General features: G+C 38.4%; 1 protein-coding gene across 4 annotated transcripts in view; it reads right to left on the reverse strand.

Annotated features, from left to right (window-relative positions):
* The window catches only part of Xiap (X-linked inhibitor of apoptosis), a 42,039-nt gene extending 16,530 nt beyond the window's left edge, over positions 1 to 25,509 (reverse strand). Inside the window, exons 1-4 of one of the 4 annotated variants that reach the window (XM_057759873.1) lie at positions 25,364 to 25,509; positions 24,989 to 25,107; positions 3,372 to 4,277; positions 2,086 to 2,185 (exon numbers count right to left, since the gene is read on the reverse strand). In XM_057759873.1, coding sequence (XP_057615856.1) covers positions 2,086 to 2,185; positions 3,372 to 4,277; positions 24,989 to 25,107; positions 25,364 to 25,476 — 1,238 coding nt within the window. In that variant the 5' untranslated portion in view covers positions 25,477 to 25,509. Of the gene's footprint in view, positions 1 to 2,085; positions 2,186 to 3,371; positions 4,278 to 24,718; positions 24,836 to 24,988; positions 25,108 to 25,363 lie in introns of those variants that run through there. The other 3 variants (XM_057759874.1, XM_057759876.1, XM_057759875.1) reach the window with 3 other exon arrangements.
* Positions 25,510 to 26,293: the final 784 nt, after the last annotated feature.

Below are 26,293 nucleotides of genomic sequence, written 5' to 3' on the forward strand. Positions count from 1 at the left end.
CCCAGGAACTCACACAGTGGAAGAGAACAAACTCCTGCAAGCTGTACTACCCTCCACTCGTGTACTATGAAGATGTGCATCACCCCCATGCAATAAATAAATAATTGTAATTTAAAAATGTACCTTTCCATTATTATTGTCTTTTTTTGTACATGGTACTAGGGATTAAATTTAGGGCCATGTGCATAAAAACAAGCATTCTATCACTTAAACTATGTATCATTTTCATATATGTATATATTTCATATGTGTGTGTGTGTATATATATATATATATATATCAATTCCCACCTCCTTCCTTTTTTTCATGCAAGTTCTCATATGATTCAAACTATGATTCTCAAACTTGCTATGTAGCCAAAGATGACCCTGAACTTCTAATCCTCCTGCCTATATACCTCAAGTGCTGGGATTATAGTCAGGAATAGGCATAAATCACCCTATTCTTTTAAAAATACAACTTTTCATTTGAGATAGGGCCTTGACTGTGCTTTCTAACCGAGGCAGGCCTTGAAATCTATTTTATCAGACTCCTAAGATTAAAGGCCTCAGCATAACTGTTTCTAGGGAGCCACAAAGCAAATTGTTACTCAATTTGTTATCCAGTTGTCATTTCAAGGCTAAAACAATGCTCCTATTATTCATGCTAATAATATAAATTTTAGAACTTTCGATTTTTAAGCAAGAGTTACTAAATTAGTAGCCAATTTTGGTGGCATATGCCTGTAATTCCAGCACTTGGGAAGCAGAGTCAGGAAGACTGATATGAAAACCAGGCTAGCCTGGGCTATATATAGCCAGGAACCCCCCCCCCCAAAAAAAAAGTTGAAAAAGTTACTAGTCAGGTATGGTGGCAAATACCTGGAATTTATGCATTTAGGGGGTTAAGCCAATAAAATAAGAATTTCAGCACTATCACTGGCTACATAGTGAATTCTTGCTAGCCTGAGCTCCAAGAGATCCTGTCTCTAAATAGAAAGAAAACAAAAAAGACAGGCATGGTACCACACCTCTATAATATTCAAGAGGCAGAAGCTGGAGGACTGCTACAAGGCTTAAGTCCAGACCAGTCTACTTAGGAAGCTGCGGGCCAATTAAGGTTACATAACAAGACCATTATTTTTAGAACACACATACAAAAATGCAAACAAAAATCCAAAATTGAAAACAGACAAAAGAAGCTATTAAAGTAGTACTCCAACACTGATCTTTTTCGGGTGTTGGTTACTAGATAGGGTTTCTCTGTGTAACCCTGGCTGTCCTAGAACTCCATAGAGCAGGCTGTCCTTGAATTTAAGAGGTCCACCTGCCTTTGCCTCCTGAGTGCTGGGGTTAAATGCATGGGCCACCAACACCCAGCCAACACTTTTCATAAGTTCAAAATGGTAAATCTTTTTTTTTTTTTTTTTTTAGCCAATAGTGAATACTTAAAAATCTTAGCTTTTATTTTCTCATTTAATTTTAAGGTAGTTTAAGGAAGATTCATTTCAAATGAATCATCCAAAGATTTAAGTTGGATTATTTTTATAGTATAAACTCATACAACTTATATAGCTGAGTACTTTATTTTACAGAGGCAAGATGACAAAGAACCTGAAACAACTAGAGGGTTTCAAGATGGAGGGTAGCCTGGAAAACATTGTGAATTCAGGCCAACCTCAGCTAATTTGAGACTTTGGTTTAAGTTAAAACCAAAGAAAACACAAATAATAAATAATAATATTCAGGACTTCTCATGGCACCACGGGCTCAGGCCATTCTCCAAAGAGCCTACTTCTAAATGAAAGGCATACATTTTTATATAGTATAATAAATAAAATGTACACATTTTTATAATTTGGTGTTTAGAAACAGACCATCTAAGTATCATATGATATAGGAACAGTGATTGTTTTTTGTTACCAGAAGTCTTCTGTGTTTTTTTTTTTTTTTTGCCTACAAAGTAGGTGACCCCGTTTCTATAAACCTGGTGTGAATTTCAAGCCATAGTGAAGGCAAAAAATAGTTGAGGTGAAAAGTAATTCAAATCTTTCCACTGAACATTGTCCAACTTGCCTATTACTGAATGAGCGATTAAGAATCTTACCCCGGAAACCACTTAGCATGCTGTTCCCAAGGGTCTTCATTTGGCTTCCAATCTGTGAGCCCTCCTCCACAGTGAAAGCATTTCACTTTATCACCTTCACCTAAGAAAACAGACAAGTAAAACTATGTGTATTTGTGCAAGGAGACATTTTCAGAAAAATGCCCGTGCTAATATTTAAGGGGTGTCTATGTTACATAAGAATCTCAAGGCTTAAAAGAAGACATTCACATTCTATCCAGATATGATCTCTGTCATTTGAGGGGAAATACATACTAAATTCACCATCTCAATATGAGGTGCTTTGTAGAAGACAACAAAAGTAAAATCAAACTTTTTAATACTAGAAACTATAATTGTTACATTCTTCCTAGTGTATGTCTTTTAGGTCATAACTATTATACTTACTTCATCAAACTGAAATTTGTACAAGTTATCCCAAATGTTAAAAACAATAAAACTCAGCATAAATTACAAGTGTCTTCAAGGATGGAGCCCTCTGACATGAAAACAACCTTTAAGATTACTGTTAGATAAATGAAAAGATTTGAAATAATTTATATTTTAATTTGGCATTATTTAATCTTAAAATAAATGGGTCAGACATGTAGATATAAAATATTCCTAGAAGCCACCACAATACTGGATTTTCTTGAGATATCTATAGGAACTGTTTCAAAATTGTTCTGAAGCAATAAGGCATAATACTGGGCAGCTTTCAAATATGTAGTGTATGCTTTAAAGGTAGATGGTAATTTTGTGGTTGGCTTTCTGAGAGAGGGTATCATGATGAAGCTCAAACTGCCCTCAAACTCAGGCTGATCTTCCTACCTTAACCTATGGATTGCTGGAATTATAGGTGTGTGGCACCATGGTTAGCTTGATGTCAATTTACCATGAACCAAACTAACTCCTCTGTTAACTCTTTTTATAGGGTTGTAGTAAAGCTTAGAGAAAATCCATGTAATAGGTATTTGAAGCACACAGAGATGTTCAATAAATGGTAGCTATTAGACCCATTCATTATCTACCAGGAATCAATATTTTTTTTCTCTCAATTCTACCCCCAAACAATTATATGAACACATTTGACTCATAATAGCATAGCCTTTAACATAAATTTAATAGTTACATTAAAGAGTTAATATGTGACTTCAGAAAATGATACTGATGATAAACAATACTGAAAACTTATACCCAAATATTTATCAGTTCAGAAGACTAAAGACAATGATTTTCTTTTTAGGGGCCCTGTGACAGTTGGAAAGTAATGTATTGGTTAAGTTTACCTAAAGCATAAAATCCAGCTCTTGCAAGCTGCTCCTTGTTAACTGAGTATATCCATGTTCCAAAAGTAATGATCCGTGCTTCATATTCTGCCATGGTTGGATTTCTTGGAGAAATTGTCGAATTTGGGAAATTCCTATCAGAACTCACACCAGATTCACTTCGAACATTAACATTCCGGCCCAAAACAAAGAAGCAGTTGGGAAAGTGTCTCCTGTGTTCTGACCAGGCACGGTCACAGGGCTCCCAATTTTTCAGTTTTCCACCACAACAAAAACACTGCACTTGATCATCAATCCCTGTGTAGTAGAGGCCAGCACTAGCTAACTCTCTGGGGGTTATATGGGCATAGTCTGGCCAGTTCTGAAATGACTTCAGTCTAGCTTCTTCACTACACATGGCAGGGTTCCTTGGGAATATGGTGTCTGAAATATCTACAACCTGTCCAGTTCTCAAAAGATAATCTGCTTGAGTCTCAGATGGTCTGTCAAGAGCAAAATGATTTCTGTTTCCCACATAGTTTTCAGCTTTGTACTGGCCATTTTGGACACCAGGATTTGTAGACTGTGTGGCACTGTTTTCAAAATAAAAACCATTGATAAATCTGCAATTTGGGGATATTTTCCTGTGTCTTCCAACAGCTGAGTCTCCATATTGCCATCTATCTACTGCTGCGTGACAACTAAAGCACTGCACAGTATCTCCTTCACCAGTATAAAGAAATCCTGCCCGTGCCAATGTTGATGCTGAAACAGGACTACTACTTGGAAAGGTAGCAAACGTTTTTAATCTATTAAACTCTTCTACAAATTCTTCATCCTTATTGGTGTCTGCAGGTACACAAGTTCTAGATCCTTCAAAACTGTTAAAAGTCATCTTCTCTTGAAAAGAGGACTTGACCACCTTTTCTAAAAAGAGAACATTGCATTAGGAAATCCCAAACACATAACATAAGGAACTTATTTCTGATACTAAGCACTAACAAATAATCCAATGATAACATAAAAACAAGGCACAATCACTAAGGCACACTTTAATTCTAATCACTAGAGCCTTACATTACCAAGCTACTTGAGCTTTAAAATTTGATGCTTTTGGTTTCTCTTTTCAGTGGCAAGGCTTCACACAATGCCAGACACCTGCTCTAACACAGTTCCAGCCTGTTTCTCTCTCTTATTTATTACAGTCTTGTATATCCATCTCAGGGCTTTGTGCATTTTAGGCAAGTGCTCTCTACAAATGAGCCTCTATCTCAGTCCCATTTTCTCTTTTGATAGAAAACAATATGTAAACAAACAGAGCAGAATTACCAATCTTAATCACTCATTTTATATAACTATGTAAATTATGCACAGAAAAATTATAAATATTAAACCCGTGAAGTCATTAATTAGGAAAGACATGAAAGTAGCATAAAATATGCAGATTATTAAAGACTATGCATAATTGTTATAATGAATCATTTCACATTCAAGGAATCAAAGTTCATTTTTACTATTTAAAAAGAAATGAATGTTTAGAATGTTCATGGATTAATTTAAAATATATTTTTGCTTTCTTGCTTAGCAAAAAAAAAAGGTGCTCTAGTGAATGCCATACCCAAGAATATATAGGAAGCATAAATTTAAAAAAGGAAGACAAAGTCGCGTGGTGAATCTGGGAGGAGATGGAAAGGAAGGTGACAACGACCAAAATGCAATGTATAAAATTCTCAAAGAACTAATAAAAGTATTAAGCAAACAAAGAAAGTATTCACAAAATTGGGCCAGCATGTTAAGGATATTAAATGCTTCCTCATTTTCATGTGCAGAGCCCATTTTGCTGGAAATGGACCACTCCTTATTTTATGTACACAAACACACATACATACCCCATATACCCAAAACTGCCAGGCAGATAATGGCTTAATATTTATGGATATTAATTGAAATTACTTTTGCTATCAATTTCCGTTGGTCAAGGAACAGTCTGTTTAAATGGGAGAGAATTTAGCAGCCTCATTAGAGTTGTACAATTACAATTATGTAATATTTAGCCCATCTAACACACCAAAAGGAGTCAGCTACATCACGGGAAGAGTGGTAAGATAGTTTGTCCTCTAACCCAGTAAATTGCAAAATGATGCTACTATTAATTGCACAAGTACTACAAGTGGAAATCATAGTCACCTTAGGCATAGCAGTCAAAAGAACATGTGGTCACCCTACCTACAAGACAAACCTGGTTCTGCTTCTCCAGAATCTTCCACAATGTCATACTGTCCTCAGTATATTTGTCAAATGAAAAATAAACAAATGGCTAAAACTCAAATAACTGCAAAAATGAAAATTTTGATATAAAAATGAATACATATCTGGATATTTCTCTAAGGAGGATTTACAAATAGCCAACCATCACATTAAACACCAGGAGAATGCAAATTAAAGCCACAATGAGGTATCACCTCACACCTATTAGAATAGCTATTATTTGAAAGACAAAAGCCAACATATTTTGCTGAGGATATGAAAAAAGGGACCTGCAAAGAGGAAAGCTAGCACAGCCATTATGAAAAACAAAATGGAGGTTCTTTTTGCTTTTATTTTGTTGTTATTGTTTTGTTTCAGTTTTTCAAGAAAGGGCCTCACTATGTAGCTTTGGCTATACTGAAACTCACTGTGTAGATCAGGTTGGCCTTGAACTCACAGAGATCTGTCTGCCTCCCAAGTGCTGAGATTAAAGGCGTGCGCCATTACCACCCTTTTGATTTTTGTATAAATATGTGTGCCTGGTATACATGCATGTGCATGGATATCTATTATTCTTTACTATTCTCTACTTTGTTAGGGCAAAATCTCTCACTGACTGGGCTGATCTAGCCAGCTTCTCCCTCGGCAATGCACTGGGCCATCTCTCTAGCCCCTAAATGGAGTCTCTTCAAAAACAAGACTGAGTTGGGGTTTGGGGAGGTGGCTCAGTAGTTAAGAGCATTTACTGCTCTTGCAGAGCACCCGAGTTCAGTTCCCAGCATCTATATCCACATCAGGCTGCTCACAATCACCTGTAACTTCACTTTCACAGGATCTAATGTCTCCAATCTCCTTGGGCACCAACACTTACATGCCCACACTCACAGGTACACACATGTGTGCGCACACACACATAATTAAAAATAAGTTTCAAAACCAACTAGACAATGATGGGGATGTTGCTAATATAGTAGAGTACTTACCTATCCCTGGGTTTAATTCTTAGCACTACCTAAACTGGGTGCGGTGGTACAATAATCTGTGTGTGTGTGTGTGTATATATATATATATATTTCTGTATAGTACATATTTCCCATGTAGTAATCTCAGAGCTCCTGAGGTAGAGGATCAGAATATCAAGCTCATTCTCAGCTACATAACAAGTTTTAGGCCAGCCTGTGAAACACAATCTCAAAAACAAACAAAGCAGAGGCAGCTCTAACTCAGGATCTAGCAGTCTCACCACTGGGCATACATCCAGGGAAGTGAAATCAGTATGCTGAAGAGACTACCTGTATTTGCACATTTAATATAGTACTGTTTGTATGAGGAATCAGCTTTAGGTAACCATTGTTGAACAGACAAAGAAAATATAGTATATGTATACAAAATACTATTTAGCGCTAAAAAGATTAAAATTCTACCACTGGCAGAAACATGAATAGAACTGGATGAAATTATGTGAAGTAAAACATGTTAGGTACATATGTGGAAGCTAAAAGGTTAATGGGCACAAGGGTATAGTTGAACAGAAGTAACTTACTTTTTTCCGTTTTGTTTGGAGACAGAGTTTCACTACATATCCAAGCTGACCTCATATTCACTGCCCAAGCCTCCAGAGACCTGGGATTACAGGCATGTACCACCAAGCCCTGCAGGACAAGGAATTTTTTTCTTTTCTTTTTCCTGTTTCATGTGTGTGGGTGAATATGCAAGTGCAGGCCTGTGCATGTGGAAGCCTAATGCTGGTGTTGGGAATCACCCCCAATTTTCCTTCCATCTTAATTGTTGAGACAAGATCTCTAAATAAAACCTAGACTTACTGATAATGTCCAGTCTGTTAGCCAGCATGCCCTGCCAAAGCCTGTCTCCTCCTGGAATTAAAGGTATGCTACTATGTTCACCCAGCATTTATTTCAGTCCTGGGAATCAAAACACAGGTCCTCATACTTGTATGCAAATGGTTTCCTTACTTAGCCAACCACTCAGTCCTGATTACTAATGTTCTGTAGTAAACTAGAAAAACTATGGTTGAAAATAACTAACCAGATACTTTAACAGACAAGTTTTGAATATTCTGAATTCAAAAAAACCAAATGTCTGAAATGATAATGAATATTACTCTGATATGATTCAGTATATATTTCCCATGTAGTGAAACTTGTGACGCTGTATCACATACACATAATTACTGTGTCAATTAAAAATATATTTTAAGGGCTAGAGAGATGGCTCAGCAATTAAGAGCAATGGTTGCTCTTCCAGAAGACCAGGGTTCATTTTCCAGCACCTCACAGTTGTCTGTAATCCCATTTCTAGGGGATTCAATACCCTTATACAGACATATATGCAGGCAAAAAAACGAATGCACATGAAAAAAATCATTTGAAGAAACAAACTATGTATACATATATATTAAAGAATACATACACACACATATACATATATATATTAAAGACTACAGAGGGCTGAGGCAGGGGACACTGAATTAGAGACCAGCCTGGGCTACATAATGAGGTCCTTCTGAAAACACAAATACACACCTCGGAATGGTCATGATGTCTTGTGTGCCTTTAGACACTAATTTTTTTGGGGATCTTGGGAAGACTTATGCAGAACTTTGGGCACTATGTTAACACAGTATGTCATAGAACATTAATTTCCTTTTGCGTAATATTTAAAAAATGCCTCTCTTGAAAGATGACAATAAATTTCAGACTTGTATGGCCTTGCCAATTTTCACTAGTATTCATATATCCCTTAAGAATTGACTTTTATCTATCTCTGAGCAATTTTTTGGAACACAGTTTTAGATACTTTTGACTAGCATTTTCCAGATGTTTGAAAACATTCTGACAATAATGTTCAAAGTTCTCTGTTGATTCAGCATAAGCTAGATGATTAAGCAAGAAATTCAAAGAAACAAAAGGCTACTTGATAAGCTAGTAAGAAAAAATTTAATACATGAATATGCAAAATTTATATATATGTTTTTTAAAATTGTTGTATAACTAAGGAAAATGAAGAAATGATTTAGAATGAAGTCATATAAATGCAAACTTCCAGTTTAAAACCTTGGGATTTTAGTTAATTGCAAATTCATTACAAGCCAACATTACATGGCTGCTAAAAAAACTCACAGCCTTCAGACTGTGTTAGTGTCCAGATGTGGAACATTCACATCCAATTCAGCATAATGAATACTACCTCCAGTTCCAAACACATTTTTGGAGGAACACTGACAAATTTTCATGTCCTCAGAAGAACAATCAAGATATTATCATATGAGGAATAGTTGGAAAAGCCAAGACTATTTATCCTAAAAGGAGGAATGATTAGCATGTGGAAAAGCAATTCAAATTTCATGTATCTTTACCCTCACAGTGGAATTAAAGCCAATGGATATACTTAATATTTTATTTTTTGCATTTTAAAGTTTGCAAAGACACGCACATGCACACAAATACACACACACAGCAGGGTATATGCCACAGGTCAGAGGACCACTCACAGGACCCAGTTTTCTCCTTCTACCATGTGATCTCCAAAGATAAAAATCAGATCATCAGGTTTGGCAACAAATGCTTTTGTGATGAGTCCTCTGGCTGGCTCATAACCAATACATTTTAGCCTCATATATAAATCAACTTTAAAACAAGCAAGTGTGGTACAAAATGAGTTGGGTTGCCTTGGAGATTGTGAGTTCTTTCCATTAGTAAGAGACCACTTCAGTGTAGACCAAAAGACTAAGCATTTTCTTTTTTTTTTTTTTTAAAGATTTATTTATTTATTATATATACAACATTCCTTCCGTGTATGCTTGCATGCCAGAAGAGGGCACCAGATCTCATTATAGATGGCTTTGGGCCACCATGTGGTTGCTGGGAATTGAACTCAGGACCTCTGGAAGAACAGTCAGTGCTCTTAACCTCTGAGCCATTTCTCCAGCCCCAAGACTAAGCATTTTCAACTCTGTAATTATCCTGAAGAATGGTCAGCATAAACAAAATCATGAAACTCACTGTCCCTGAGGTAATATTTCATATCTTGAGATGATCAAAACATATAAAATTAAAGATCTAGTCTTATTTAGCAATGACAGAAATTTTGTGAGGTTCAATTATTTATCCCATTCCAAATAGTGAAACTTTGTCATTCTACAGAAGTATCTGTGTGAAGCTTCGAAGAGGAGACTTTAAGTGGATAATATAGTGGCACATTCCTGTAATCCTGGCATTCTGGAGTCTAGGGCAGAAAGGCGACAAGTTCAAGATGAGTTTAAGACCTTGTCTCAAAAAAAATAAATAAATAAATAAAAGGAGACTTTATTTTCTCAGGGACTAATTGCATACTGTTGATTTAGGTTACACAGGTTTAAAAAGCTGGTATTTGAATGAATACTAAATATAACGTTATAAGATGTAGAAGGGCACCAAAATAAGAGCTATCAGATAAGCTAAAAGTGACAGAGAAGTGACTCAAAAGAAACCTGGGGTTGGGTGTTTTTTTTTTTTTTTTTTTTTTTTTGATTTTTCGAGACAAGGTTTCTCTGTGACTTTGGGACCTGTCCTAGAACTAGCTCTGTAGACTAGGCTGGCCTTGAACTCACAAGAGATCCGCCTGCCTCTGCCTCCCGAGTGCCTTGGTGCTAGGAGTGCCTAGCATGGCTTGGTAGGTTAAAGTGCTTATCCCACACAATTCTGTGGCCTGAGTTAAATCCTGATAACTGATATAAAAGGCAAAGGATGGAAACAACTCTAAAAAGTTGTACTCGATCATGCACTTTGTGAGTGTCTCTCTCTCACATATGTGAGTGCAATACACACACACACACACACACACAAACCCGGGGTTGGAAGAAGGTAACAGAAAGGGTAACAGATAGTAAAGTAAGGAGTCACATGAAATAAAGGCTGAGAAGGGAACGGAGAGAAGTATAATTCTATAAAAGCAGAGAATTGTGAATATAGAAGAAAATTGGGTATATGCCTATTGACGAAAGGTTACAGAATGGCTTTGGATGTTAAAAAATAAAAGAAAGAAAAGAAGGAAAAGCAAAGATCCAAGGAGCAATAGTGTATGCTGAGATAATTTAAGGCTTCTCTGTATCAATATATTCAGGCTTTGTACTGGGTAACCAGAAATGGAGAAAAGCAGGGAGCACAATGTCAAAGAAACCTTTGCCAAAAGGGGGAAGGCAGTTGGAAATCTTGAGGGAAATAATGATTGGGAAAAACTATACCATGGAAGTCAATAATGAAACAAAATGGACCAGCAAGAAATGGTGCATGTTTTATGATGGATTTGGAGTACTTTATAATGGTAATATAGTTGGTTTAAAACACACATGAAATGCTGGGATTAATGGCGCATGCCTGCAATCTTAGCACTTGGGAGGTAGAAGCAGGAGTTCAAGTGCAGCTGTTACATGGTGAGTTCAAAATAAACCTGATTACATAAAATCCTGTCTCCCCCTCAAAAAAGTAAAATACACATGTGTACACAGACACACACATCCTAGTCAGCTCTGTGAATAAAACTATGGGCAAGTGCTAAGAATAGAAGACTGCTAACCTGGAGGAAAAAAAGGAAGGAAGTAGGTTGAGACATACAGAAACAAAAAAAACCCTGTCAATTTTCTGTTTACAGACAACACAAAAGTTTTTCTCCTAAATTTTTATTAAGAGATGTAAAATAAAGGTTATTTGAATGGGAAAAAAGAACAAAAAAAAGGATATAAGCCATAATATTGCCACCATATTAAAGCATACTAATGATCAAGACACAGAATGTAGTAATCAATGATTTGAAAATAATGCTAGCTTTGTTCAGTAATAGTATCACAGCCAATAAAGTTTACTGGGACATGATTATTGCTAATAGAAAATTAAAGTGTTAGGAGTAGTGATGCAAGCCTTCAACCTCAGCACTTAGGAGAGAAGACAGAGGTGGGAGGATATCTACGAGTTCGAAGTCAGCTTGGTCTACATAGTGAGACCATCTCAGAAAAAAAAATGTTATACTGGCAAGATTACAAATGCTCTTTATCTCAAAAAAAGAAAGAAAACTAGTATTATTATTTGATTCAGGATAAATTATTCTTTCCTTACAAAAACTAGTATTATCACTTAAAATCTGTCAACTTGCTCCTACATGCTGGGTCAAGTGCCCACCAAGTTGTGAAAGGGAGCAAAGAAGTAGATTGCTCAGCCCCCACAAAGAAAAGCAGCAAAATTGTGCTAACACAGCAGTGGAACTCAAGGTTAGACACCAGCTACGTCTTCAGGCACATGCATCTATGGGCTCATGGGTTACAGGTGCTTACAAGCCCATCATTCCTAAGGGAATCCTCAACATGAACTGTAATTGTGGAGCTTAAAAACAAGGCTGGTAAGCCGGTGGTGGCGCACGCCTTTAATCCCAGGTGAAAGGAGGGGATCAAGGTTGTCTTCTGACCTCTACACACATGCTAATAGATGCATGCACCTGCATTCATATATGAACAGGTGTGTGTACACATGCGCCCGTGTGCATGTGCACATACACACACACAGAATGTTTTAACTGATTCACTCTGTTCTATTAACCACAGAAAGGCAATATCTATTCACTAGTATGCTTTAAGACTTTAGACTTCTATTTTCTATTATAGACATGGATGCTCTCCCATAAACTTATCAAAGGGTTTCCATCTACAATCACAACATTAAATATTCCCCAGGATTCTATATCTGGGATGTTTTCACCTTAAGAGAACATAACATATGGCTTAGGAAAAATGAAATAGGGGTCCTTATATCCCAATTTGTTTCAGGAACTCTGGCTCACAACAGAAGAATGTTAGCTCTTAGAAGTTAATGGTAGCTGGATGGTGGTGGTGCACACCTGTAATTCCTGCATTTAGGAGGCAGAGGGATCTGGTCTACAGCCAGGACAGCTAGGAATGTTACACAGAGAAACCTTGTCTCCAAAGACCAAAAAAAAAAAAAAAAAAAAAAAAAAAAAAGGTCAATGGTCTATGTCAAGCATCATACCTCAATAAGTCCAAGTTTTTGGGAGACAAATAACCACACAGGCTTAATACCTGGGTTATATACCAATTTAAGGCCAGCCACCACTACATGAATTTGAGGGTAGACTAACCTACACAAAGCCCTAAGTCAAATAAAACAAAAAAAGGATAACGATGAAAATCACATCACAAAAACAGTGGTATGCTACTAGCTAATGGTGTTCCTATAGCTAAAGAACAAATTCAGCTGAGTCTGAAAGAATGTGTTTCACCCTCAAATTAAGTGAGCTTTGCAAGTGGTGTAGGCACAGAATTTGAGACACATGCTCCCAATTAAAAAAAAAAAAAAACCTCAGCAATCTTACCAAATTCACTCAGAATTCTACAAGAAAAAGTTGAACATCCCAACAGAAAATCAGAATATTTGCAAATAAAGATCAGCAAATGTATGCAAAATTACTGAATCTTATTTGTAATGAAAATGAATAATTACATGATACTTTCAGCAAAGATCACTATCACAAGTCAATATACCCATAAACACTGGAAGGAATTGGACAGACAAAACCTGATACATTGTGCTTAGGGAAATAAAACAAATGGCTGACTTAGGCTTTTACTGCTATGAAGAGACACCATGACCATGGCAACTCTTAAGAAGGAAAACAATTAATTGGCGCTGGTTTACAGTTTCAGAGTTTTAGTTCATTGTCATCATGGCGGGAAGACTAGCAGGAAGCATGGCAGCATGCAGGCAGACATGGTGCTGGAGAAGGAGCTAAGAGTTCTGTATCTTGACCCATAGGCAACAGGAAATGCACTGTCACACTGGGCATGACTTGAGCATATATGAAACCTCAATACCCACCTCCACAGTGACACATTTCCTTCAACAAGGTCACATCTACTCCAACAAGGCCCTACCTCCTAATAGTGCCACACCCTATGAGCCCATAGGGGCCATTTGCATTCAAAACAACATAGTCACATATTTGTAATCCTGCTAAATTGGAGGCTAGCCTAGACTACAGGAGATCCTATCTCAATAAAAGTATATAGGCCAGGCAGTGGTAGCACACACCTTTAAAGGGAGACAGGACAGGTGGATCTCTGTGATTTGGAAGTTATCCTGGTATATAAGGCAAGTTCCAGGACAGACTCCAAAGCTACAGAGAAACCCTGTCATGAAAAACCAAAAAGAAAAAAAGAAAAAAGATATAAGTTCAGTTTAACAGCACACAGTGCACTTATCATAGAACCTGGGCTCAATTCTCTGCACCAGAAACAGAAGCAATAATTATAAACTTTCTGGGTGATAGTGGCACACTCCTTTAATCCCAGCACTCGGGGAAACAGAGGCAGAAGGATCTCTGTGAGTTCGAGGCCAGCCTGGTCTATAAAGTGAGTTCGAAGTCAGCTCAGGGCTGTTACACTGAGAAACCCTGTCTTGGAAAAAACAGTAATAATTATAAACTCAGGTTGGACAGATGAGGCTGTTCATCACGTAAAAGCCTGGCAACCTGAGTTCAATCTGCAGTTTCCAGGTGAAAGCATCCTTCTAACCTCTTCATGCACTGTGGCACATGTGCCCCCTGTGCAAATCATTAAAAAAAAAAAAAGCAAACCCCAGATTGTAGAGCCAGGGGTATTTTATTTTAGATCAGTGGTAAAACACTTACCTGGTGTTCCATCCCCAGAACCACAGCAAACAACAAAAAGTCACAAAATTTGGGTTGTAGATGAATACTAACGTACAGCAAACATATTTTCATGATACTGTATTAAGAAACTGTTTGCAGAGTTTTGGTGTAACTAAGTCGTGCAATGCCTACTTAGCATGCACGAGGTCCTGGGATCCCCAGAATAGCATAATGATGTTGACACAAACTGTATAACCCCAATAATAAGAACATATAAAATGGTAGTGTTAAACACTGAAATTCTATTGTTGAGGGCATGGTGACTGACAAATGTATGTCCATATACAGGAGGTTGAGGCAGGAAAACTGCTCAAAGTTTGAGATTAGCCTGGGATACATAGTGATTTCCAAACCAGCTTGGGTCACAATGGGAGACCCTATTTTAAAAAAATCTGTTATCTCTGGGTAATGCTATTACTGATTTATTTTCTTCTTTGTGCTTTCCTTCTTTTTATCCAGCTAGTATACTGAACTCTAATAAATAGAATAAGCAGGTAGACTCTTAGTTTGTCAAGGGATCATTATACAATCCTGCCCACAAGAGTGTCATCTGGCTACTATCCATGTCAAAATGCTTCCTTCATCTGTGAATACATTAACCTAATAAGTTGAGTATTGGGGCCTTGTACTGCCAGGTTTTAACTTTCCATTAAAGACAAGTTTCATAAATTACAGAAGAGAGAACAATACATTCTTTAGTTTGCTACCTAGTCTAAGATTCCTGCCAGTTTGCTACTTAGATAACTGTCTAGGAGGAAAACATACAAGAGTGCAGAAACTGTAAATTGATGTTAACACTGTTGATCAACAGGTTAGACAAGAGATGGAGAAGATAAAGGTGAAGTCTTAGCGATGGACAGGTTATGTTCCTGGTACTTGCCAGGAAACAAATGCTTTTTGATCCACTGGTTACGTGGAAATAACTCAACTACAAAAAGGGAAAAAAACCCCTCTTAATCCTGATTTTCACTTTGCTGGAGAGGAGGGTAAATTTCTCAATTTTGGAGATAGATAGGATCTTACTCTGTACAATGGGTTGTGTTGGCCTAGAACTCACTATATAGCTCATGATGGCCTACAATGTCTCCTGCTTTAGCTTACCAATGCTGGTATTACCGGTATAAGTCACATTTCTATCTGGCTCATTAGTTTTGAGTTGAAAATAAATGGGTTTTGTTTAACAGTATTTTCAACTGATCTGTAGTTAACCATTCATATACTGGCATGTAAAAATAATTAGGAGGACCTGATGATGCATGCCTTTAATCTCTCAGCACTAGGGAAGCATAGGGAATCTGTGAATCTGAGTCCAGTCAGATCTACATAGTGAGTTGTAGGGCACCTAAGGCTACATAGTGAGACCCTGTCTCAAAAAAGAAATTAAAAAAGGAAAAAGGACAATGGCTTTTAAAGACCTAATAAGAACAAAGAATTATGCCTACCTCTAGCCAAAAATGTCCCTCGTTTTACTTTCTTTATTTTATTCCTCATATATCTTACAAAGGGGCAGCTGATTGAGAAACAATTATACTGAAAATTAGAAATATTTCATTTTATAGACATTCAAAAGCAAACTTGCACACAATGATCTGGGTGTGGTATCCATGCCTGTAATCCCAGCACTTGGGAGGCAGAGGCAGCAGACATTTGTGAGTTCCAGGCCAGTTAGAGGTCCAAAGTGAGATAGCCTCAAAAGATTAAAAAATTTCATATAAGAGACTATGTGCTGAACAGGAGAGCAGAAATCGCTTCTTTCCCAGATACAGATTCTAAGGCACACAGAAAAGAAAATTTGACCAAGGCCACATAGCTGATTACTGGCAGAGAATGACAAGTTATTCTGATCTTCTGTACTTGATTAGATAACTCAGGGATCAGGGTCAGTATTGACAATCAGGTGATCTCACAATGCCCTGTCGGTGTTCATTTGGTGAACGTTTTGGCAAATGGGTTATATTACTTAACCTAGAAAATTCACAGAATAAATTATTAATTTGTTTGTAATGCTTGGGATGGAAACCAAGACCCATGCATGCAAGGAAAACATTTTACCAGGCTGTACTTTGAATCCCAGCATGAAATATTTACCTTACATTCATGCTAGGAATCTCAAGCAAGTGCTAAACAAACTTTTTTATTTGTTTACTTTGAGATGAAGCCTCACATAGCCCAGGCTAGCCATACACTTGTTTTATAGTGGGCATGGAAGGGTAGTCATGAACTTAAAAATATGAAATCACATTTACTTACTTATTTATTTAGTGTGGGGGAGCATGTGCAGAAGTCAAGAATACTTGCAGTCACTGGCGCTCTCATTTCACTATGGGACTTAACCCAGGTTGTCAGACTGGAGGCAAAAAAGTTTACATATTGAGCCATCTCACCAGCGCGGATCTTGATTAGCACTCTTGATCCATTTGTCTCTATCTCCCAAGTGCTGTGATTACAGAGGTGTAGACCTCTGTAATATAAAATATGCCTAGCTATTTTATTATTATTATTATTTTTGAGATAGAGTCACATTATGTAGTTCAGGCTAGCTTCAAAAGTTGTGATCTTTCTGCTTTGGTCTCCTGAGTGCTGGAATGACAAACATGCACTACTGCAAATTCCTGATGGGAGTCTATTTTTTTCCTTTCCCACAACAAAATATTTTGCTCTATCTGTAAACAACTTTGTTATCTATACTAAAACATTTAGTAGGTTTAGTCTGTCTAGGTTTTATCTTTATTGAATTAATTTTACTTTTTTTTAATGGTAAGGTGTCATGAAAATCAGGCTTAAAACTTACTATGTATAGTAGGCTGGCCTACAACTCGTCCTCCTCCTTTCACCTACCAAGTACTTATTTATAGGCATGCATCACTAAGTTTAGGTTTTAGCTTAAATACTGGAGAAAGTAATCTACCTCAGTTATGCTAGCCTTGATTTTAAAAGTATTTTTTAAACTGCGTGGTGGTGGCGCACGCCTTTAATCCCAGCACTCAGGAGGCAGAGGCAGAGGGATTTCTGTGAGTTCGAGGCCAGGTTGTTCTACAGAGAAAGTTCCAGGACAGCCAGGGCTGTTACACAGAGAAACCCTGTCTCAAAAAACCAAAAAAAGAGTATGTATTTAATGTCCTCAAGTACCAAACACTACCTTGCAATTTTTATTTTCCTTAACACCATATTATAACTAAATGCTTAGCTGTAGGTAAATATTTGCTCCAATCCAGAAAACATGCTGAAAAGAAATGAATTTAAGTATATATTTGTGTAATTTCATATCTTGTCCTCTTTCCTTCTTTTACCATGTTTCTTTTGATCATAACTATAATTTGTCAGTGAACTTTTAAAATTTAGTTGGGGGTTTTGATATGTGATATCTGATTTAACTTTACAAAACACACACATAACTTTCAGGTATAAAATGGGCAAACTGTGGTTCTGACTGGTGGTTGTCAGACATAATGTAGCAAATGAAAGACAAAAAACCTGTTTGTTATTAATATGGTTCTAGAGAAAGTACAATAAATATTATTGGTAGCATCTACAGAGGTATAAGAAAATGTGAGGCTTCCTAACCTTTCTATGCTTGAAAATGTTCTGACGCATGAAAGTCAGATGAGATCACACAGGCATGCACAGTGAGGGACCTATTTTATTCACTTGGAGAAGGGGTTTTACTATGTTGCCAAGGCTGTCCATGAACTAAAAGTCTTCCTTTCTCTATTCTCAACTAATAACAGAGTGTCCCATTCTGGACAGACTCCAAGTCTATGTTCTAAGGTCAATAAAATGGTTACAGTTATATAAAAATATAAATTAAACATGTAAGTATAGATGCCATGGAATGCATAGTAGCAGCACCTTTTCTCCATTTACCAAATACCCTTAAAAAAAAAGGTAGTCTTAGCCAGCCATGGTGGCACATTATCTGTAATCTCAGTACTTAAGAAGCAGAGATGGGAGGACCAACCACAAATTCACAACTAGCCAACTCCACACAGTCACAGCATGCCTTTAATCCCAGCACTTGGGGAGGCAGACGGATCTCTGCAAATTCAAGGCCAGCCTGGTCTACTACAATGTGAGTTCTAGGACAGACTCCAAAACTCTACAGAGAAACCCCGTCCTGAAAATCCCCCCCCCCCCAAAAAAAAGGTTGATCTTAGCCTGACATGGATATATCAGACCTATAATCCCAGCATTCAAGACCATGGAGCTAAAGCAGGAAGATTAAGAATCCAAATCCCAGCTGGGTGACTGTGGTGCTTGCCATTAGGTTGATCTTGTGAGTTCAAGGCCAGCCTAGTCAACAGGAGTTCCTGGACAGCTAGAGCTATACAGAGAAACCCTGTGTTGATAAACAAAAACAAAACAAAAAAACGAATTCAAGTCCTACCTGGGCTACATAGCAGACCTTCCCTCAAAATGTAAAAAGTCTAAACTCACTCAGTCTGACCATTCAATCAGTGTTACTTATTCCCAGTCTACGATTAGTAATGAATTGCTTTTCAGTATGTCTCAAATTCTTGAAAATAACTATAAAACCAGATCATGAAACAGGTAGGGCAAATTACATATATAATCCCAACTCCTCATAAGGCTGAGGTAGGAGGATCCCAAATTCAAGGCCTCCCGGAGGTACACAGGGAATGCCAGACTGGCATGGGCTACACAACAAAACATGTTCAAATATATATGAAGGTGTTCTAACAGGTTACAAGAAGGCTCATTTCCAGGAACAGGAGTTACAGGTAGCTGTGAGCTACATGATGTGTATGCTGGGGACCAAATGGTCCTGAAGAAGTGCCACAAATGCTCTTAACTGATGAACACTGGGTTAATAATTATTTTTACCAACAACTTCATCTAATATGATAGTCAATGTCATTTTTGTCTCTAGGTTTTTGAGACAAGGTGTCATGCAGGTTTGGCTGGCCCAGAACTCACTTTGTAGACCAGACTGACCTCAAACTCAGAGATCCGCTTCACTCTGGCTCCCACGTGCTAGTATTAAAGATGTGCACCACCATATGAGGTATTATGGGTATAGTCAGAATTATTCATTGATTTTTGATGTTATCTCTACAACTGTTTGCCCAGAAAAGGAGTCTGTGAGCTCCTGGAGTAGGAGGTACTTCTGTCTCTGTTGTTTTCATTGGTTAATAAAGAAACTGCCTTGGTCTGTTGATAGGGCAGAACTTAGGTAGGCGGGGAAGACAGAACTGAATGCTGGGAGAAAGAAAGCAGAGTCAGAGAGAAGCCATGGAGCTGCCAGAGACAGACGCTGGGAATTTTACCCAGTAAGCCACTGCCACGAGGCAATATACAGATTAATAGAAATGGGTTAAATTAATAGAAGAGTTAGCCAATAAGAAGTTAGAGCTAATGGGACAAGCAGTGATTTAATTAATACAGTTTCTGTGTGGTTATTCCAGTTCTGGGTGGCCAGGACAAACAAGTGGGCCCTTCTCCTACAAGCTCCCATAATTTTTCCTAGTCTCAAACCTAGAAGCCTGCTTCTTTCTTTTTAAAATCCCATTCTGCACTTACCATACAAAACAAAACAGACCAGCAACTGCCATTTATACTTCCAAAAAATTCAAATTGAAATACTTATCATAAGAAGTTTGAAATTAAATGCCAAGGGGCTCTGAGTAATCCCAGCACTCAGGAGGCAGATGCAGGAGGATTTCTGTGCATTTACACCTAGCCAAAACTAAATAGACAGATTGAATCTCAAAAAACCACCATCACCAATATAACAAAATAAATATTTTATTATAATACATATAATAAAATTATATTATAAAATATATATAATAATAAATACATAAAATTAAATGAAAGAAAGCTAGGTATGGCAGCATCCATCTATAATCCTAGCACTCAGGAAACTGAAGTCTGAATAAGGCAAGGGGAGGGTTTTAGGTCACCCTGAAGATACACATTAGAGTCTTATCTATCTCAAAAAATAAAGTATGAACCACAAGTTACTAAGGTTCTACTTTCACCTTGCTCGTACTTTCTTGTCTCTTTAAAATATAACTGATATTATTATAAGACTTTAAAAAATGGCATGGTCTTACTGTTGCCAGTCTGTTTTTAAAATCCCAAGCTCAAGAGATCTTTCAGCAAAAATCAATTGAAAATAAAAATATCCACCCCAAAAACATCTTTCTGCTTAAGACCCAGAGTAGCTGGCACTATATAAATGTGCCAGTCTAAGCTACACAGCAAAACCTTGCCACAAAATACAAAATAAAAAAATAAGATTCAGGTGGTGGTATGTCCTTTTAATCCCAGGAGACTCAGGAGGTAGAGGCAGATGGATCTCTGTTGGTTCAAGGCCAGCCTGATCTACAGAGCAAGTTCCAGGGCAGCCAGGGCTACACAGAGAAATCCCATGTCAAAGTAACCAAACAACAACAACAAGAACAACAAAATGACATAATTAAAAATATAATAGAATCTGAATCTTTGAAATCAAGAAGCTCAAATCTGTACAGTTTAAGGTTATCAGATAAAAATTACATTTTCAGCCTTTACTTCCAGCACTCGGGAAGCAGAAGCAGCTGGATCTCTTGAGTTCAAATTTGGCCTGGCAGACAGAAAGAATTCCTGGACAGTAAGTTCTATACATTGAGAAACAGTGTCTCAAATAAAAAATAAGGGAGACCTGAGTGACACGGAGCTGCCCGGAGCTCAGCACTTACGCCTTTCCTTGTGAATCAGACCCCCCCCGCCCCCAAATATTACATTTTGAAAGACTTTGTGTGTGGGGGGTGTTTGAGACAGGGTTTCACTGTAGTTTTAGAGCCTATCCTGGAACTAAAGACTTTATAAAAATTTATTTAATTTTATTTTATGTACATTGGTGTGAAGGTGTTAGCTCCCCTGGAACTGGAGCTACAGTTGTAAGCTGCCAGGTGGGTGCTGGGAATTGAACCCAGGTCCTCTGGAAGAGCAGTCAGTTTTTAACTCCTGAGTCATCTATCCAGGCCCTTGAAAGACTTTTTTGACACAGGAAAACACAACAAAATTCTGATTGAGAAAGTACTGAATAACAGGGCCCTAGTTTTCTATCCTACCTCAAACTTCATAAAATAAAATACACAAAACACACTTTTTGTATTGAATTAAATAGAATAAACCTATCTTTGTGAAAAAGAAAATAAACATGGTAACACTAAGAGTCACAATCCCAAAGCTAACTGGAAATAAAGCCAAGACTCCTCCAAAAACAAACAAACAAACAAACAAACAAGTCCCATGGATCCAATTCAGGGTATTTTCCACTGCATATTATTTAAGTTCAGTATTAATTTCTCATTTTCTAATATTGTCTGTCTCCTTGAATCGACATGTACAATGACCTTAAACAATGCTAACATGTTATATAATACTATTAACAGATTACCCCGGAGATAAAATTTAAGAATCACCAGCTTATCATAATCTTATTGCCTCAAAATAACAAGGGCACTTTACCTTATTCATCTTTTAGTGCCTTTTTTGAGGTGGGTAGTCTCAATATGCAGCGCAGGCTGTCCTACTACATGTTACCTTCTTGCTTAACTTTCCCAAGTACAAAATTACAAATGTATATCACTATATATGATATCTATTCATCTCTAGATTCTCAAACAAAGTGTAGTTTCTTGGCACCTATTAGGTACTCAATAAATGTTTATCTTCTAAAACATAGCCTTTTCCTCTTGCTAGCACTTGCTACTAGACTTAACTGTTAAATCAAGCAAAAACAGTGAAATCTCACTATGTTACATTTGAAGTTATCAATCATTAGATACAGAGGATAGGTTAAATTAATGCACACCATGAAAGGGGAAATTTATGTTAAAATTCTAAGTGCTATACTAAATTAACTGGCATATTAATTATATTGCTTGTCCACTGAAATGTCTGACTAACCTTTAGCCAGCATTATTTTGTTGCCTTATCTGGCCTCACTGAATGAAAGCAATAAACTACAAGTGTTCCAGACTAGAATGTAGAGCCCAATCCAAAGTCTGCTAATATAAGCAATATAACACTGAGCAATTCATTTTTTTCATCTTTGGATCCTTATCAGCCTATCTGTGAAAAAGAGAATTTCACACTGGGGATGTGTTCAGTCTTACCTGTTCTTTTTAAGTTCTAGGGACTGACTACAGGGCCTAGTGAATATTATGCAAACATTCTGTACTGAATTAGAATCCCAAACTCTTTGAAGCATTTATCCCAATCCAAAATATTTACTATTTTAAAAACTGCATAATGTGCATGAGGTTGGTAAATATGGAAAAAAGCAAACACTTAAGTACCAAATAATGCAATGCTATATAAAAATATTATTGTGATTCTGTTTGTACAGTCTGATACATCCAGAGCTGGCTTTGAGCTCATGATCCTTTTTCTATCAAATGCAGACATTACAATTGTGAGCATTGACTCTCTTTATTTTATAATTTTATGTGTATGGGTGGTTTGCATGCAGTGCCCATGAAGGCCAAAAGGGGGCACTGAATTCCCTGGGATTGGAGTTAGAGTTGGCTGTGAGAAACCATGTGTGTGTGCTGGGAATAGAACCCAGGTCCTCTGGAAGAGCAAGCAGTCAGGAAGCTTAAACACTGAGCCATCTCTTCAATCTAACTTTGTTTTGAAGCAGGGACTCACTATGTAGCCTAGGTTGAACAAGAATTTGCAGTTCCCCTGCACTGTTTCCAGTGATTAAGCTGCCAAGTCTGGCTTTTTCCCCCCATTCTTCTATTGGTGTACATTCATTGTACAAAACAATGTTATATTTCCACATATTATATAATGTACTCTGGTCAACTTTTAACCTTTTCTTTGAGATGTTCAAAATCAAACCCAGAGCCTTGTACATGGTAAGCAAGCACTCATTGTACCACACTGAGCTACATCTCCCAATACAATCTTTACATGCTCAAAATTTTTAAAAAATAATTGTAATTCGGAAAACCATGTGATTCAGATTTATCTACATGTCAAGTTTGATATCTGAATTCTACAGTTTGCTACACAATTTGATAATCAGGAAGCCTACCATAACCTTTTTATCATTTCACATGAACAGGGGAACAGTAAGTGATAGACAAAAGAGAAACATAAATACCCAAATAATCAAACCTGCTCTGTTAAGACAACATAAGCCACACATAATTTTATAGTATAAATCACTGACATATGTATGACTAGATATGGCAATAAATACCTATTCCAAATACTTATGCTGATACCCAACTTTGTATACTTTAAAACTTTTTAGTAATAAAATCAAAACTCATTTACAGCAAAACATTCAAACATACATTTAAGGCACAGGAGAAAAGCAAAGAGAAAAGCTTCCCATCTCTTTTCTTCGAAGTATCCAGTGTTAATCATTTTTCCCATGTCTTTCAAGGATCCAGGGAACCCAGTCCAAGAAGACACAAACTTAGGTTTTTGTGTCTGTCAGAATTCTGTTTGGCCTAAGATGTTTTCTGTTCTTAAGTAATGGGGGAAAACAATCCCAGGCACAATCTTTACACATATGTTCAGTACATACATGTTCAGTTCACTGGGAAAGGTGCAGGCGCCAACATGAAATAGTATTATGCAGTACAGAAATGTTACAAAGAATAGAGTTAGATTTTGTACTTAAATATATGAAGCCACAGGAGCACGGTGGTCAGGAGCCAGGGAATCTGAGTTCTAATCTTGTAACCTTAGGCAAGTCATGAAACCTTGAGCCTCAGTTTCTGTTTGTAAAGCAAAGGATTAAGCCAACTCTAAAAGAATCATAGCTGATTCTAAGATGGCCGGCTCTTAACAGTGTTCTCTTGAACTGGCCACCAAAAAAAAAAAAAAAAAAAAGTATTAAGGAGAAAAGAACGAAGAATACTACAGCAATCCCCAGTCTTACAAGATTAAATCTCAATAACTCCTTCATTATCAAGGCACAGATGTGATGACTGGCTCATTATCAAGGTACGATGTGATAACGGAAGTAGTGACATAATTGTGCTTGAAGGCAAAGTAGTAGATTAATAAAATCTGGGAAGTTTGTTCTTCCCAAAGTTTCCGTGAAAACGTCTTCCTTTCGGGAGAGTCACTGCAGTCACCATTGCCCTCCCTTAGAAGAAAAACACCTCCCCAACTCAAGCAAACTTTGTGGAGTTACAATAATGAAACTGAAAGTCAATTGGACATTTTTCTTTCAGAAACCATGCAGGGCAAGTGACCAGGGGTGGCAAGAATGATCAGCTATTTCCTCCTCTGGAAGCTCTTTGGCCCTCATTCTTCTGGTTTCGCACAGCCTTGCCAGGAACACACTCTCCTGCCCCATACGTGAGACCGGGGGGGGGGGGGGGGGGAGATAGGGAGGTTGATCACCTTTTTCTTTTTTAATTAACTAGATTTACCTTAGGTGTCACGAAGTTTAAGGAGGCTGACTCGAAAGCTTGAAGCCGGCCACCCTACCCACGGCTTCCAGGATCAATCCCGGGAACCTTGGACAAGAAGCCCAGTCCAGCATTCCCCGCGGGCGGGCGGGCGGGCGCGGCCTTCCCGCCCAACTAGGCAGAACTAGCTCAAGCGGAAGGGAGGGGGAAGAGGATGAGGGCGGGGAGGAGGAGGAGGGAGGAGAGAGGAAAAGGAGGGGAGAGCGGGAAACCCACAAGAACTGTACCCACCACACGAGTGAGCCCGTCCCAAGCGCCGTGAGCGACGGTTCCAGAGGGGAGGGTACCGGAGGAGGGGCAGCCCGAGCCGGATCAGGAAAACCCAACTCCGCTGGGCGGCGGGCCGCGGCCTAGGAGAAGGAAACGGAAGTAGCTACGACTCCCTCCCTCGGCCTCCACAGGCTGGACGGTCCTCTCAGAGAAAACTCCGGGACCGGAACCAAGTGCGTCCACGTCAAAAAAGCCGCCGGGTGCAGTCCGCCAGCTTCCCAGGCCAGCCCAGCCATTGGACTAAGGCCATGTCCCCCCCCCCCCCCCCCCCCGGGAGCTCGGCTCCCGCCCGACAAAGCCCCTCCTTCTTTTCCGCTCCGCCATCTTCCAACTTACCGCTCCGGCCGAGTGGCCCTCGATTCGCGTCGCGCTCGCTCAGGCGACCGCCAACGTCCCGCCGCTTCCCGGAGCCGGAAGGGGACATGGAGAGAAAAGTCAGTCCTCCTCATTATGCAGCCCGATTCCCCCCCTCCCCGCTCCAAGCCAGAGCCTGACCCAGCGGGCGCACATGCGCACAGGTCACCTCGCAGTCCCCGCCCCCAACTCATGCGTTTCCTCTTTTAGCATCCAGGACTTCCCCCCCCCCATGGTCTTTACCTGGACTTTAGGGTGAGGAGTAGGGGAATACAGGTAAAAGTATTAAAATCCGAGGGAGAAGGGTCAGAACATTCTGGGTCCTTACTGGATACCAGGGACTTTTATAACGTATTCTTTGTTGTTATTTTGTAAAGCCTGAATGGCAGGACACCCCTATTAAACTCCCTGTCCGGGGGGAAAATGAGACCCAGAGAAAGTGGGAGATGTTTGATTTGCGAAGAGAAAAAAAAAAAAGAAAAAAAGAAAAAACGAAGATGGAAAAGAAACACAAAGAAGTCTTTGTACACAAAATGATGATCATGCCCCTAGGTTATTCAGATATGTATGCTTGTAGGGTTGTCAGAGAAACGTGAATTTAGGTTTCAGTCAGGAATTTGGGCACTTGGTGGCTAGTGTAGTAAGATGGATTCTAAATCTCATTTCCAAGATCATGAGTACCATCTGCCTGATTAAATAATGCTGCCTTTGATGAAAAGGAACTTGGAAAAGAAGAATATTTTTGGCCCTTAAACTTTTACTAATATAAAACCTCTTCTGATGCCATCTTTTTTTATTTTAAATGACTACACTGATTTCGTGTGTGAGGCTAGGACAACTTGGGGAGTCCATTCTCTCCCAGCATGTGGGTTCCAGAGATGAATCCAGGCCCTGGTGTTACTCTTAGAGTGC

Source organism: Chionomys nivalis, chromosome X, assembly GCF_950005125.1.
Source record: "Chionomys nivalis chromosome X, mChiNiv1.1, whole genome shotgun sequence".
Classification (NCBI taxonomy): Eukaryota; Metazoa; Chordata; class Mammalia; order Rodentia; family Cricetidae; genus Chionomys; species Chionomys nivalis.